Source organism: Poromitra crassiceps (genome assembly GCF_964638095.1).
Source record: "Poromitra crassiceps genome assembly, chromosome: 29".
Lineage (NCBI taxonomy): Eukaryota > Metazoa > Chordata > Actinopteri > Beryciformes > Melamphaidae > Poromitra > Poromitra crassiceps.
Window position 1 is genome coordinate 10,070,279 of NC_139641.1, and position 15,151 is coordinate 10,085,429.

The following is a 15,151-nucleotide window of genomic DNA, read 5'->3' on the forward strand; positions in this document are numbered from 1 at the left end:
GAAAACGCATGTTAACGCCAGGTGTAAATGGCCTCTTTGCTGCTTCACACTGCACTTCATCAGGGGTACAGTAAGGCTTTTTTATTTTGTATTATTTTGTTAGGGATGCCAGGCAGGTCTCTCTCCTGGCATTTACTTGGTTCCAGTCTTAAAACTCATTATATGTATATATATATATATATATATATATATATATATATATATATATATATATATATATATATATATATATATATATATTAGGCATGGGTCGATTTCCGGTTTTACTGGTTCGGTTCGGTGTACGAGCGCAAACCGGTTTGATCACGTGCAAACCGAAAAAACCTAAAAAAAATAAAAAAATAAAAAATTGCCAGTCCATTCTGATTGCACTATTGTTCGTATTAGCCTCTTCTCAAGTTGCACTAGTATGCAAAAGTCTTATTTTGTTTATTATGTTGATGTTTGAAGAAAAGTTAAGCTGAATAGTTATGAGAAATAAATACAGGGTGTGTTTGTTACACAGGTGTCCTGCTTCTTTTTATTCAGTATCACTGCTGGTTGACAATACCAGCTTAGAGGTGTATTATCGCTATCAGGTGGACTGAAGTTGCACTACAGACAGTTATGGGACACACTCGGGAGCCCTGCTTAAAAAAAAAAGAAATTACAAAAAAAATCTGTATACCGGTTCGATCCGGTTTAGACGGCAATATCGAACCGGTTTTAAAATTTTCAAACCGACCCAGCCCTAATATATATATCTTTTTTTTATGTCTATGGAGAAAATTAATGGGAAACTCACATCCGGGGCAAGAAATGTCATGTGACTGCTCTATTGAAGAACAGAAGCCACAATGTGCCAGGCAGGCAGTAGAAAAAACAACCTGACCTGGTCTTGTCCTCTCTGTTATCTCTCTATTAGTACACACAGTGTTTTTCATCTGTATTCCGCAATTACCATTTTGTGTTCTAATTATGTTGATATAGTTTGGGGGAAAAATGTGCCCACAGATCTCTAGAATACAAGTTCAACACAGCAATCTCATCGCTCAAATCTGTTTACTCGACTTGGAGTGTTGTCTCCAATTAGTAATGTTTTTTTTCTTATTATTCTTTTTCAACACCGTGCAAACAAAATGATGGCGCGTGTGCTTAGAATAGTAACTGGGGAATACAGACCATGAACCCATGATGATAGTTTTTTTTTAAATCTGCCTTCCACCTCACAGTCCCTGTAGAAAAGTGAAAAATAATCTTCTGTTTCTGGAATGTTACATTTAGTTATTTCTACTGGCTGTACATGTAACTTTCTCTGCTACATGTGCTAGAGCAGGGGTGGCCAAACTACGGCCCGCGGGCCAACTGCGGCCCGCTGCCTGTTTTTAAGTGGCCCGCCATGAATTTAGAAAAAAATCAAAAAACATTTTTTTTTTGCTAAAAACGTTTGTCCGTTTTTCTGTTTTAAAGTTTAAAACGGAAAACGAAAACGGGAAAAAAAACTTAAAAACAAAAAAATAACGAAAAAGAAACGGAAAAACAAAAACAAAAAAACTGATCCCCCCATTTCGTTTTTTCAATTTAAAACCATTGAAAATGGGTTATACTTGAGCACCCTGACCTGGTCTATTTATTTTTAAACATTTTTAATACTGAATGAATGTTGAATACTAATGTTATGTTAAATTATCTCTGTCTTAACCTGTTGGCACAGGAAAAGAAAATTTGAAAACATACCATTGTAATAGGTGAGCACATCAATAAACTATGTGTCATATATTTATTTAGGTAGAAATTAAATTTTTGATGGCACAAAGGTTTTCTGGTCACATTTTTTTGCCGCGAAAACTGCCGCGCTTAATATTGTTTGGCCCACGACTCCTTATATTCTTCTGTATGCGGCCCACAACCAAATAAGTTTGGCCACCCCTGTGCTAGAGCAACACTATTAACACATAAATACATGTTAGTGCTCCTTGTGGAAGGCACAAGCTGAAATGTAGCCTATATAGCATTTCTAAATACTGTAGGCTTCCATCCATGCATCAGCTGCCACAATATAAGCTGTTTTACACTCTGGCCTTCTTCAACAAGTGCTTTTATACCAGCTATACTGTATCTGACACACATTAATGATGAATTACATTTGGCCAAAGGAGATCGCCAGGAACAGGCAGTCTGTGTAACTTCAGAACGCTTAGGTCACCTTACCTTGTTTTGATAGTCTGGTTTAAATTGGAGCATCGTCGTCGTCACGACCCGAACAATGCCGCCGCTTTTCAAGTCGCCCTCTTAAATTGGCATTACTATTCATGAGATCAGGGATTTCCAGCTTGCTGTAAAGCAGACGAGACGGGAGAACAACTTGCTTTATCTTGACTCTGTAAGAAAGGCTACTGGCCCTGAAGTTAGAGGAGTGTGGCTGCTAGAAGGGATAACTCACTGGAGAGCGCGGTGTTGGATAACCACCTGCCGGCAAGGCAATTATCAAGGTGGCGCTATCACCTTACACCCTATCACAACAATGAGATGGAGAGACAGTGGGACAGTGTGGTATACAGTGCGGGGGGGGGGGGGGGGGGGTAGGGGGTAGGCGGGGTTACAGTTTCACACATACCCATGGCCTTTTGCCCCAAGGGCAGTGTTGAGGGTAACTCATTACAAAAGTAACATATTACATGTAATATATTACTCTTAGCATTAACTCAGTAATATAACTTATTACCAATAGGATATATATATATATATATATATATATATATATATATATATATATATATATATATATATATATATATATATCCGTCATCCTAATATATATATATATTAGGGGTGTCACAAATAATCGATTATAGGATGCATCGCGATGCGGACGTGCACGATTCAGCATCGATTCACAAATGTCAAAAATCGATTATATAAAGAAATATATATATATATCAAATAAAATATAATGGAAGTACATGCAGTTGTTTATTTTAATTATGGATCATAATACAATGCAATTCCAAATGCCCTTTTATTTTAAAAGTAGCCACACAGTGAGAAAAAAGAAAGTGGAAAAAAAAGAAATCATGTATTGGGGGAAAAAAGTGATGCGTCGATTTAAGATGCATTGAGATGCATCGATAATCATAATCGAATCGAATCGTAGCCCTCTGAATCGTAATCGAATCTAATCGTGAGGCCAGTGAAGATTCATAGCCCTAATATATATATATATATATATATATATATATACCGTATATATATATATATTCATGAGATCAGGTATTTCCAGCTTGCTGTAAACCAGACGAGACGGGCGGCTGTGGCTGTGTGGCTGTGGCTCAGGAGGTAGAGCGGGTCGTCCACTAATCAGAAGGTCGGTGGTTCGATCCCCGGCTCCTCCAGTCTGCATGTCGAACTGTCCTTGGTCAAGAGACACTGAACCCCAAATTGCTCCCGATGGCACCCTGCGTGGCAGCTTGCCGCCTTCGGTGTGTGAATGGGTGAATGCAGGCACATTGTAAAGCACTTTGGATAAAAGTGCTATATAAATGCAGTCCATTTACCATTTGCTATATATATACAGTATATATATATATATATATATATATATATATATATATATATATATATATATATATATATATATATATACATATGTGTGTGTCAAGTAACACAAATTACAAATTGAGTTATTTATTTTTTTAAATCAAAGCACATATTAAAAAAAAGATACAATCATTTCCTAATCAAATTGTGTTTTTATGCAAATAACCACTAAATAGATTACAATAACAAAGGAAAAGGATAACATTTAGAATTTTGGAGGGTTTACACTGACTTCAAGACGGTTGAAATTATTTTTCGGGATGGTTCCGGGGCGACGATGTCATTCTGCTACTGCTGTTATTTTGGTGAAAGTAATGCAAAAGTAGTGTAATAAGTAACAAGTTACTCAACACAGACAGTAATATTGTAAAGTAACTTATTACTTTCAAATGAAAGTAACTAGTAATATGTAGTATATTACATTTTGAAAGTAACTTGCCCAACACTGCTTAAGGGACACAGCTCTTATGCATTAGCACTGTATGCTAAATTAGCATACAGTGGTAATAGACTGAAACCAGTAACAACTAAATGAGACACCAACAGAGTAAGAATATAACCCGTTAGCATTCCATATCATTTAGATATAGTTGAGTTAATTTGTCCTCAAGGAGGAAATTCTTGGTTTAGCACTAAAACTTTTCCTCTTTGTAATTTCAGTTGGCCTAGTCCAGAGGTTTTCAAAGTGGGAGGCCCATGGGGGCTCCAAACAGTTTCAGGCGAGGTGAAAAAAGAATACATTAGTTATTCCATTAGTTATCAAAAGGAGATCACATATAACAGCCAAAGTGTGATTTAGAGATAGTTCATATAGATACAGTCGCTTTGGGGAATTTTACCGTTTTCCCCACTTTCCCAGAGTCAGAAACTAATAAATGCCTTCAGACAGACTTTTATTTTTATGTATTTAGACTTGAAGTATGTCAAAACAGCAATATCAGGCTATCTTGGTTGTTGAATTGTTGATGTGTGGTGTTATGGCGAGTTTTGCACCCCAGCGCCGGCAGCATCCCCACCTCACGGGAGCATATTGTAATGATTTATACATAAATGTAACTGTTTAAAAGTGATATCATTGGCTGGTAGATGTGACCTCCCTGATTTCTAAGTTAAAACAGCCCCGAAATATGTTGGGGATGCAATTCTCGGCGGGGATGCGGAAACGTTCACGGCACCTGTCGCAGGCGCAAATTAGAGCCGTGACAAAATCATCTGCGCCTCAAAATGCCTGCGCAAACGTGATTTGGGCGGTCTTAACTACCAGAATTATTCACAGGCGTGGCCAGGCAATGTTGGGCATTACGTCAATCAAAACCAATCAGATTCCCGTCTCGCAATGGCTGTTTGCGCGAGGCATGCAATATGCTGTCATTCTCTCCATGCGTAATAGAGTGTACTCACTCGTGCGAGGACAGAGAGAGCTTATTGACAGATCGTCTGTGGTGCCAACGACCCTCCGGGTTATGGAGGTAAATAGCCTATGTCCATTGTCCAACAAGTTTTCTCAATTAATTTCCCTCTTTGCGATGTGATAAAAGTTTATCAGTGAGTTATAGTTGATTGCCTCACTGAATTAGCTGGTAATACCCAATTTTAGCAGCATAATTTGATGTATTGGCGTGGCAAGGCTGTACGTAATGACATATCCAAAATGAATTCTTTTTTGCACTGTGCTGAGATTACAGTGCGCTCCCAGCGCAGCGAGGTATTTGCGTGTAAAAGGTCCTTTTCAAAGCTCTTAGCGCAAAGTACGTGGCACGCCTATGCCCAGTACAGTTATCACAGGCATGCGCTTGCGTCCGCCCCCAATTTGCATTGCGCACGGCGTTAAACGAGCGCAAACGCTAAATTAGCGCTTTTGGCAAGATAGGGCCCCAAGTGTTATGCAACATGTGGTGATTGTGCCCTGTTCCCATTCATTTTGCAGTCCAACTTCACCTCATCCATAACCTCAGGCCAAAGGAGCATTCATTTCACATAAACAAGTAAAAGTAAAACTATAAAAATAGGCATATATAAAATATATATATATATATATATATATATATATATATATATATATATATATATATATATATATATATATATATATATATATAACTATAAAAAAAGACTTCAAAGTAGACTATTGCTTGATGCTTGATGCAAGAAGGTTTGACACACGTGTGCATGTGAACATGCAAACACACACATCAAAGCTCTGCATTAAGTATCATATTTAATGTGATACACAGACTGAACTCTTGACTGACACATCACAAGAGCCATAATCAATCACCCACTGAGCACACACACACGCACACACACACACACACACACACACACACACACACACACACACACACACACACACACACACACACTCACACACACGCACACTCACACACACGCACACACTCACACACATGCTCACATACACACACAAACACACACACGCTCACACTCACACGCTCACACTCACACACTCACACACACACACACACACACACACACACACACACACACGCTCACACGCACACGCACACGCACACACACACACGCACACACACACTCACACACACGGACGGGCCTGGCATCCTGCCAATTAAAATTAAATTCCCTCAGCCTTCACAGTGACGTGCCGCACAGAGAGAGAGAGAGAGAGAGAGAGAGAGAGAGAGAGAGAGAGAGAGAGAGAGAGAGAGAGAGAGAGAGGGAGAGAGGGAGAGATGGAGAGATGGAGAGAAAGAGAGAGAGAGAGAGAGAGAGAGGGAGGGAGAGATGGAGAGAGAGAGAGAGAGAGAGAGAGAGAGAAAGAGAGAGAGAGATCAGAGACACAGCAGTCTCCACGGGGGGGGGGGGGGGGGGGGGTCTGAGGAAACGTTTGATAGTTGGGGGGGAAATGATTGTGAAGCTTTGCATTTAAAAGCAGTCGGGTCATCAATATTTCACCGTGCCTCCATGATGACTGATTCTCTATGTGCTGAATTGTCCGGTTGTGTGAGTGAGTCGCCATGAAAGAGGAGAGTCGCTGTAAATGATGAATGAGGCGGCGGGTGAGATCAGAGAGAGAGAGAGAGATAGAGAGAGAGAGAGAGAGAGAGAGAGAGAGAGAGAGAGAGAGAGAGAGAGAGAGAGAGAGAGAGAGAGAGAGAGAGAGTCCTCCCAGAGGATGCTGACGTCACGCTGACAGAGACGACCACACGACGTTAGCGAACACACACACACACCAGCAGGGGCGTCATGCAAGCCAACAATCTGAGGGGGCGAACTCTTGAATTTTTCAAAGAAAATGTTGGGGGTTGGAAGCCAGATTTAGAGGAATATCTCATTTTAAATGAACAGACTGAGCAGGTGTAACCATAAGGCTATTTTCCAAACTGCTCTCAGCCTCCTGGAAAGATCCATAATCACCAGACTAAGTACATTGCCACTGCCCAGGGCTCAATGGACTTGACAAAAAAGGGAGACCACACATTTCAAAGCAATGTAACACAATGTTTATTTTGGCTGGTATTGCCTTTTCAGAAGGTAGACATCTTTTCTCTTCCATTAGTCTCATCTAGTGTCCTCTAGAGCAGGGGTTCCCAACCTTTTTTGTGCCAAGGACCGGTAGACACATGGAAAAAAAAGTTGCGGACCGGTTGTCAATTTTAATGGTTTTAGTTACATATATATTTACTCACCAGGTGGCGACAAAGGGTAAATAACAGCCTTTTGTGTTGTACACTATGTAGCCTATACAGTATTTATGTTTTTGTTTTAATTACAAACATAAATAAACATCAACTTGAAACTATGTTTCAACTACCACACACAGCCTATAATATTATAGCCTTTGTTTATAAAAAAATAAAAATCCCTCTCAAAAATCTGAGGGGGCTATTGCCCCCTCAGTTACAATGGGCATGACGCTTCTGCACACCAGGCTGGGAATTTTGTCATTTTAGGGGCAAGGCCATCTGGCCTTCGGCGTCACCATTCTTTTAGGGCACAAGGCCACATCAGTTCAGTTTGCGTTAGTCCTATGATGGGCCGTGGGCGTTCCTTTCGATGGCAGCCTTTCTTGCAGATTCCAGATCTCCTCTCCAGTCTCTGATGTTGTCCATCCATTCTGTCTTTCTTCTCCCCCGTCCTCCTTCCTTCACACCTCTCCATCTATTGTTGCACTAAGCTGTCACCTCGTCTTTTCCTCTGGTCATATCTTCTCAGCTTCCTCTTCTTGACTTCCTCCAGCATTCCTTGCTCTACAGTTATTCCCACTTTGGCCCTCACCCAGTCATTTGTCCGTCTCTCCTTCCAACTCCTTCTCTCCTTACTCGTCTCCACAGCCACAGCTCGAAGACTTCGATCATCCTTTCCTCTGCCTTCCTTAAGGTCCAGCTTTCACATCCATACAGCGCGACGCTCCACGTCAGCCCTTTCGCCAGCTTCACTTTCAACTTCAGGCTTAGATCTTGTGATTTCCACACTTCCATCAGGTTTGCTGCAATGCTCCTGTCCTGTCCTATTCTTATCTTGATGTCTGCAGCGCTGTCTCCTTCAGGGGTGATAGAAGATCCCAAGAACTTACACTTTTTCACATTTTCAAGTTCATCCCCCTGGGTTTTCACATTTCCATTCCCTTGCACGTTCCCATCCACTTCATTCAGAAGTATTCAAGTTGTTGACGTGACGACTAGGGGTGGGAATCGCGGAGTAACTCATGATACGATACGGTCACAAAACTTGGCCCTCGATAACTAGGGATGGGGCCGATCCGATCCAATATCGGTATCGGGTGCCGATATTGGCACTAATTCACGGATTGGATCGGATCGGATTGAGAGAAAAAATCCGATCCAAAAAATAATAATTTTTTGGCCGTAATTTGCCCATGTATAATAGTATCCTTCTTTGCCTTGTATATTTTATTAATTTTGTCTGCTTTTTTTTTTTTAATTGGCCAAATCTTTGCCTATACTGTATATTCAAGAAAAATATTGGTATCGGCAGATATCCAAATTCAGGTATCGGAATCGGATCGGAAGTGAAAAAAGTGGATCGGTGCATCCCTATCGATAACGATATTATCACGATACCGCGATTCTGCGATAATCGATATATTGGAAGAAATGTATTTACCTACGGTACATCGCGGTATCTTTGTAACTGAAGAGAAAAAAATACCACCTAAGAGGCAAGAAGCAGGTATTATGTATTTATTAGGTATTATGGTGAGCTTGGGAAATGAGACGCCAGTGCAGCACGCTTCTATTCAAGATTAATGGATAAAGATGGTGGTGGGGGGGGATTTACTGTGCGAGCACCCAGTGGGATTTACTATGAACGCTGGTACATGTTCTATTTCAGATTGGCTAGCACTGATTTGAAAAGAAACCCATCTGAGTGTGAAACGTAGAATATAAATACATGAATATAAAAATATATATTAGTCCACAAATTCAGTCGATGGTGCAGCTGCACAGAGTCTTGGCTGTGTGGTTTCTAGGTGCAAGAGACTTGTTAGATTGTGGAGATTGAACAGCGGCCCAAGGAGGAGGAATAGTATTATTATATATTATATATATATATTATATATATATAGTATATTATAGGTTATGCATTCTTGAATGCCATGTGCTGTGGTGGTCTTAAAGATAATCTCTGCCCTGGAGTTTGACTGTGAAACAATTAAATTTAAACATGGAAACTCTGTGTTTAATTGGGTTAGACTAAATAGGCTACTGTATAGGCCTACTACTATAGATCAAATATAGAGTGAATAGCCCTATACATCTAGTGTCTGTTGTAAGAAAGAAATGCAATCGAACAGACAAAAACTGAGTTTAGAATCTAAGCAAAAACAAAGCACAGGAGACCTTCAAAGATTTTTATTTTTTTATTGCTTTAATTTAGTCCTGGCCATAAATTATGAATATGGAATGGGTGAATCTAATTTGAGTGTTTACCTGCAAAATGCAGATGTCCCTTGGTTTGAGAATTCACAAAATTAGCCTGCCATGGACAGAATTATTACGTATTCACAGCGAATGCTGGGAAAACCTATTGTTTTTGTCCAGATCCTTATTTTTATTCTTATACACTGATTGTAAATGGCACTAGTTATCATTTCTCACTGAAAATAATGGCCATAGTTCTCATATTATGACAAATTAGTGAAGAACACACTACATGTACATTTTGATTTACTGTAGTCATAATAAAGTTGACTCTCACTTTGTGGAACATTATCACTTGTCGCTCTGCTCCTATGGGCTGATAGCTATACAGTATGAACATACTGCCATCTAGTGGAGGCAAACTAATATTACAACACATTATGTGGCCGGGCTCCTACAGCTATGTTTTGACCACTGCTGCACTATGGAGGACCAGGAGAGTCTTACGCTAATGAATAGAGTGTCCCCTTAATAATTATCCAATCGTACAATTAAAAAGAGTAATTTCAAAAAGGATTCACAAATGACGTATTAATACATCATTAAAAAGTCGTATTTGGAAAAGGAACTTCAAAAAACTTCCATTAAACAGTGTATTGAAAAATGGAATTACGAATACATCATTTAAAACATCATTTAATACATTGTTTCCTTATTCCTATTCGAAATAACCATTTGGAATTGTATTTGAAGTCACTATATTAAATCCCTGATTCGAAATAACAATTGGAAATGCCATTTACCCATTGCATGACACTTTTGGCCTTAGCCTAGAAAAACTGTGTAAAACAATGCAAATTAGACATGTACTTTAATTTTAAATTTGACATACCTTGTAGGCCCTGGAGAGTCTTAAGCTAATGAATAGAGTGTTCCTTTAATAATTATCTAATCGTACAATTAAAAAGAGTAATTTCAAAAAGAATTCACAAATGACGTATTAATACATCCTTAAAAAGTCGTATTTGGAAAAGGAACTTCAAAAACATCCATTAAACAGTGTATTTCAAAATGGAATTACGAATACATCATTTAAAACATCATTTAAACAGTGTATTTCAAAATGGAATTACGAATACATCATTTAAAACATCATTTAATACATCATTTCCTTATTCCTATTCGAAATAACCATTTGTAATTGTATTTGAAGTCACTATTTCAAAACTAATTCAAAAAACCGTTTGGAAAACCGTTTTGTTTTAACATGACACTTTTTTGCTCTTTGTCCCCAGCCAAACAGTGTCAATCGTGAATTGAGCCCCCTAATGCAAATGAGCCATGTAACAGGCTCTCTGATTGGCTAGAGAGCTTTGAGGCGCGAAAGAGCCTGGCTCAGTGGACTGCCTCTCTAGCCAATCAGGTGCGCCAGGTGTAAATGGCCTCTAAGTCAAGGGTGGCCAAACTTTTTTAGTTGTGGGCCGCATACAGAAAAATATAAGGAGTCGCGGGCCAAACAATATTAAGCACGGCAGTTTTCACAGCAAAAAAATTGGACCAGAAAACCCTTGTTCCATCAAAAATTTAATTTCTACCTAAATAAATATAATGACACATAGTTTATTGATGTGCTCACCTATTACAATGGGTATTTCTGTATGTTTTCAACAGGTTAAGACAGAGATAATTTAACATAACATTAGTATTAAACATTCATTCAGTATTAAAAATGTTTAAAAATAAATAGACCAGGTCAGCAGGGTACTCAAGTATAACCCATTTTCAATGGTTTTAAATTGAAAAAACGAAATAGGGGGAATTAGTTTTTTCGTTTTCGTTTTCCGTTTTAAACTTTAAAACAGAAAAACTGAAGTTTTTAGCATTTTTTTTTTGCTAAGTTCATGGCGGGCCACTTGAAAACAGGCAGCGGGCCGCAGTTGGCCCGCGGGCCGTAGTTTGGCCACCCCTGCACTAAGTAAATCTACGGAGAGAAAGGTAATGCTGGTTCAAGTTTCACATTCACTCCCTGACTACCGCACTGTCTTCATTGCAGGCCAGTTTCAATAGCATCCAACGTGCTTTCTCCAGTCTCCATTTAGTTTTAAACACAAATAAAACTAAATGCATGGTTTTTAACAGAAATCTACCACAGGTTGAGTGTCCCCTCAAAATGTCCTCCTTGGATACAAGTATCTGGGTATCTGGCTTGACAGCAAACTCTCTTTTGAAACTCACATAAATGTAACTGCTCACAAAGGTCAAATCTCGTATTGGTTTTCTTTACCGTAACAAATCTTCCTTTATACATTCTGCAAAACAGCTTCTGGTTAAAATGTCAGTGCTCCCAATTCTAGATTATGGTGATGTAGCCTACAGGTTTGCCTCACAAACTCTCCTTCACAAACTGGCAGTGTTGGGGGTAACTCATTACAAAAGTAACATATTACATGTAATGTATTACCTTTAGAAGTAACACAGTATAACTTATTACTTATAGGATTTCAGTAATATTACACCAGTTACTTTGTCAAGTAACTCAAGTTACAAATTGAGTTACTTTTTTTTTTATCAAAGCATATATTTAAATAAAGATACAATGATTTCCTAATCAAACTGTGTTTTTATGCAAAAAAAACCCCACTATAGATGACAATAACAAAGGAAAAGAATAAAATTTAGAATTTTGGATTGTTTACACTGACTTGAAGACGGTTTATTTTTCGGGATGTTCCGGGGCGGCGATGTCATTCTGCTGCTGCTGTTATTTTGGTAAAAGTAATGCAAAAGTAGTGTAATAAGTAACTAGTTACTCTACACAGAAAGTAATATTGTAAAGTAACGTATTACTTTCAAACGAAAGTAACTAGTAATATGTAGTATATTACATTTTGAAAGTAACTTGCCCAACACTGCAAACTGGATGTTATTTACCATGCTGCTATCCGCTTTGTGACTGGATCTTCATTTAACACTCACCACTGCTGCCTGTATTCTCTGCTGAACTGGCATTCACTCCATTCTCGCAGACAAACTCACTGGTTTTTATTCATTTACAAAACTCTCATATAGGTAAAACTCCGTCATATCTACAGTCACTTCACATGGCACCGTAACCCCGGCGTTATGTTTCTGATTTTTTGCTGTTCATCTGTCATTTATGTGATTAATTAGGTAGTTAATTCTGAACAATGCTGTTCATGCTACATACCAAATTAACCGGCTGAATCTTGCGCATCGAACCATGTCTTCCTTTTTCAGATCAGATCAACACAGCAGAAGTTATAGTTGTCTTTGTACAAAGACAAAGACAACATTTCAGATTATTTGGCTTTTTCAAATGGCTTTTTATAATGGCTTTTTGGAAATCTGCCTAGGTATCTCCGTACAAAAACCACTGCCAAATACTCACGTTTTGGTATTTTTTCATCTTCTTTGAGTTGGGATGTGGTAAGGCCTGTGGCTATGTCTCCATTGGGTTTCTAGCCATAAATACAACAACCACAGGTAACTGTTTACACTCTAAAAGTGTTTTTTATTCTAGGCGAGAATCAACCACTGTGTTTGAGCTGGTGTCACTCAGGGTCAGTAAGACATAGAGTCATTCTGACACTTGGAACAGAAACTTCAAAGTCTTACCTTTCAGAAAAGGTCAGGCAGTTGTCTGTAACCCTAGCGGTTCAGCCCCAGTAAGCATTTTTAGTTTGGGTATGTCGTTTTCACCATTTTCTTCAGAAATAGGTGGCTTTAATATCCACAACACAAATGGCAGTCTGCGTTCCAGTAGCTCCATCAATCTCCTCATACCCAAAGCCCGTACCTCCTTTGGTCGTTGACTCGTTCCTCTCTTCAGATGACTGAATCATCAGACCTTCAAACTGAACTCACTCATTCCGCTCTCCTCTTTCAAAAACTCACTACAATCAATCAATAGTACAAGATCATTGCACTTGCTTTTAGCCATCTGCTTCTTCATATATGTCCTTATTGTTTTTAGCCATTTGCTTTTTAATATGTCACCGTAAATATTGTAAATATGACTCTCTTTTAGGATTGGTATGACGTGTATGATTGTATTATTTGTTTCTATGTTTTTCTTTATGTCCATTTGTTTTCTATTTGCCTTTTATGCTGCCTCTCTTGGCCAGGTCGTCATTGTAAATGAGAACTGGTTCTCAACTGACCTACCTGGTTAAATGAAGGTTAAATAAACGGATGATGTCACAGTGGGATTTATGACATCACAGTGGGACAGAGAAACAAACAAACAGACAGAGCCCCAGCTCCAATTTATATACTGATGATGATGATGATGATGATGATGATGGAAATATATACTAATACGCAGTGTTGGGCAAGTTACTCTGGAAAAGTAATTAGTTACTTATTACTGATTACTCCTTAAAAAAGTAATAAAAGTTACTTTACTGATTACTTTTTCAAAAAGTAACTAGGTACGTTACTAGTTACTTTTTTTTTTTTTTTTTACCCCAAATACCTTACACTTAAGTTGTTACATGTCTAGCATGTCACTGTATCAATTACTTTCGCTTTGGTATTATATAGGCTATGTTAAGGAATTTTACTTTGAAATTCGGTTAGAAAGAACAGGAAGTGGTGTGTTAAAACTGGCTAGCTTCACACTGGAAAAGACGTGAAATGACAGTCAGACAGGCAGACAGATAGATAACGTGAGTGTAAAGAGATACGGAATAAACATGTCATATAAGGTCACTATAAACAATAAAAACAAGAAGTGTTTATAAAAAAATATTGTAAGAATAATTAGCCTATAGATAGTTACAAATGTATGGCATAGGCTCAGCACTGCAACAAGTCTCTATGGATTGAATGGGAATATCACAAGAATATTGCAGTGATTCCGTTAGTCTGAGCTCCTGGTGCATGGGGGCAAGCGACAAGACAAGATAATTTCCTAAGTCCTGACATTAATATTATTATTATTATTATTATTATTATTATTATTATTATTATTATTATTATTATTCAGACATTTATAAAGCATTCACAATCCTACCTGCATCTCCTTGAGAGACTCCACCGGGACAGAGGGCTGGATGGATCTGTTCCTGTAGCTCACTTTAGCAGATCGGCAGCTGAAGGACATGGCTCCCACATTCCTCCACACAAAGCCCTCCTGCAGGCACCAAACTGCTGCTTTCGCTTTCTTTAAGGTCAAGCGTGGGCTAAGTTCCGTGGGTTAGATAGACACCGACTCCCTGATATGTGTTTGCCTGGTTGGAGTGCCAGAAAAACTCACTAAAAAAACACCAACACTTGAAGCCTACACGTAGCCTATGTTGTTAGCTGTTTCCAAGGTAACGAGGCAGTAGTGAAAGGGAGAGGGTGGGCATTTCAGTGGTCTGTACTACAGATTATTGGTCTGCACCACTAGGGGGTGCTAAAGTGTGTGGTCGGTCATGTGGTCAGTGTTGTGGTCTGTCAGTTGAGAAATGGACTTCAAGGATCAAGGATACTTTATTGTCATTCATCATGCCAAACATAATGTAGTACTCAGGTCTCAGTACTAAGTAACCTAAAAACTATAGCATAAAAAAATATAACTATTAATAGGGATTAAGAATAAATACCTAAAACCAAAACAGACGTGAGCAGGAATGCATTCACTTTTAACTTCAAGGAGGAATTAAAATACAATAAAAAGCATTTTCAAAGTATATTGTTGATTCAAAAAG

The 15,151-nt window shown here is 38.7% G+C and overlaps 2 protein-coding genes across 2 annotated transcripts in view; both read right to left on the reverse strand.

Annotated features, from left to right (window-relative positions):
• The window catches only part of LOC310800254 (dynein axonemal heavy chain 5-like), a gene marked incomplete at both ends in the record, with an annotated part of 158,174 nt that extends 149,484 nt beyond the window's left edge, over nucleotides 1-8,690 (reverse strand). Inside the window, 2 exons of the mRNA XM_083662832.1 lie at nucleotides 7,875-8,095; nucleotides 8,684-8,690. Of these exons, the coding sequence (XP_083518958.1) occupies nucleotides 7,875-8,095; nucleotides 8,684-8,690 (228 nt within the window). The remainder of the gene's footprint in view (nucleotides 1-7,874; nucleotides 8,096-8,683) is intronic.
• Nucleotides 1-14,562, reverse strand: part of LOC310800169 (dynein axonemal heavy chain 5-like) — a gene marked incomplete at both ends in the record, with an annotated part of 678,223 nt that extends 663,661 nt beyond the window's left edge. Inside the window, one exon of the mRNA XM_083662754.1 lies at nucleotides 14,473-14,562. Within this exon, the coding sequence (XP_083518880.1) occupies nucleotides 14,473-14,562 (90 nt within the window). The remainder of the gene's footprint in view (nucleotides 1-14,472) is intronic.
• Nucleotides 14,563-15,151: the final 589 nt, after the last annotated feature.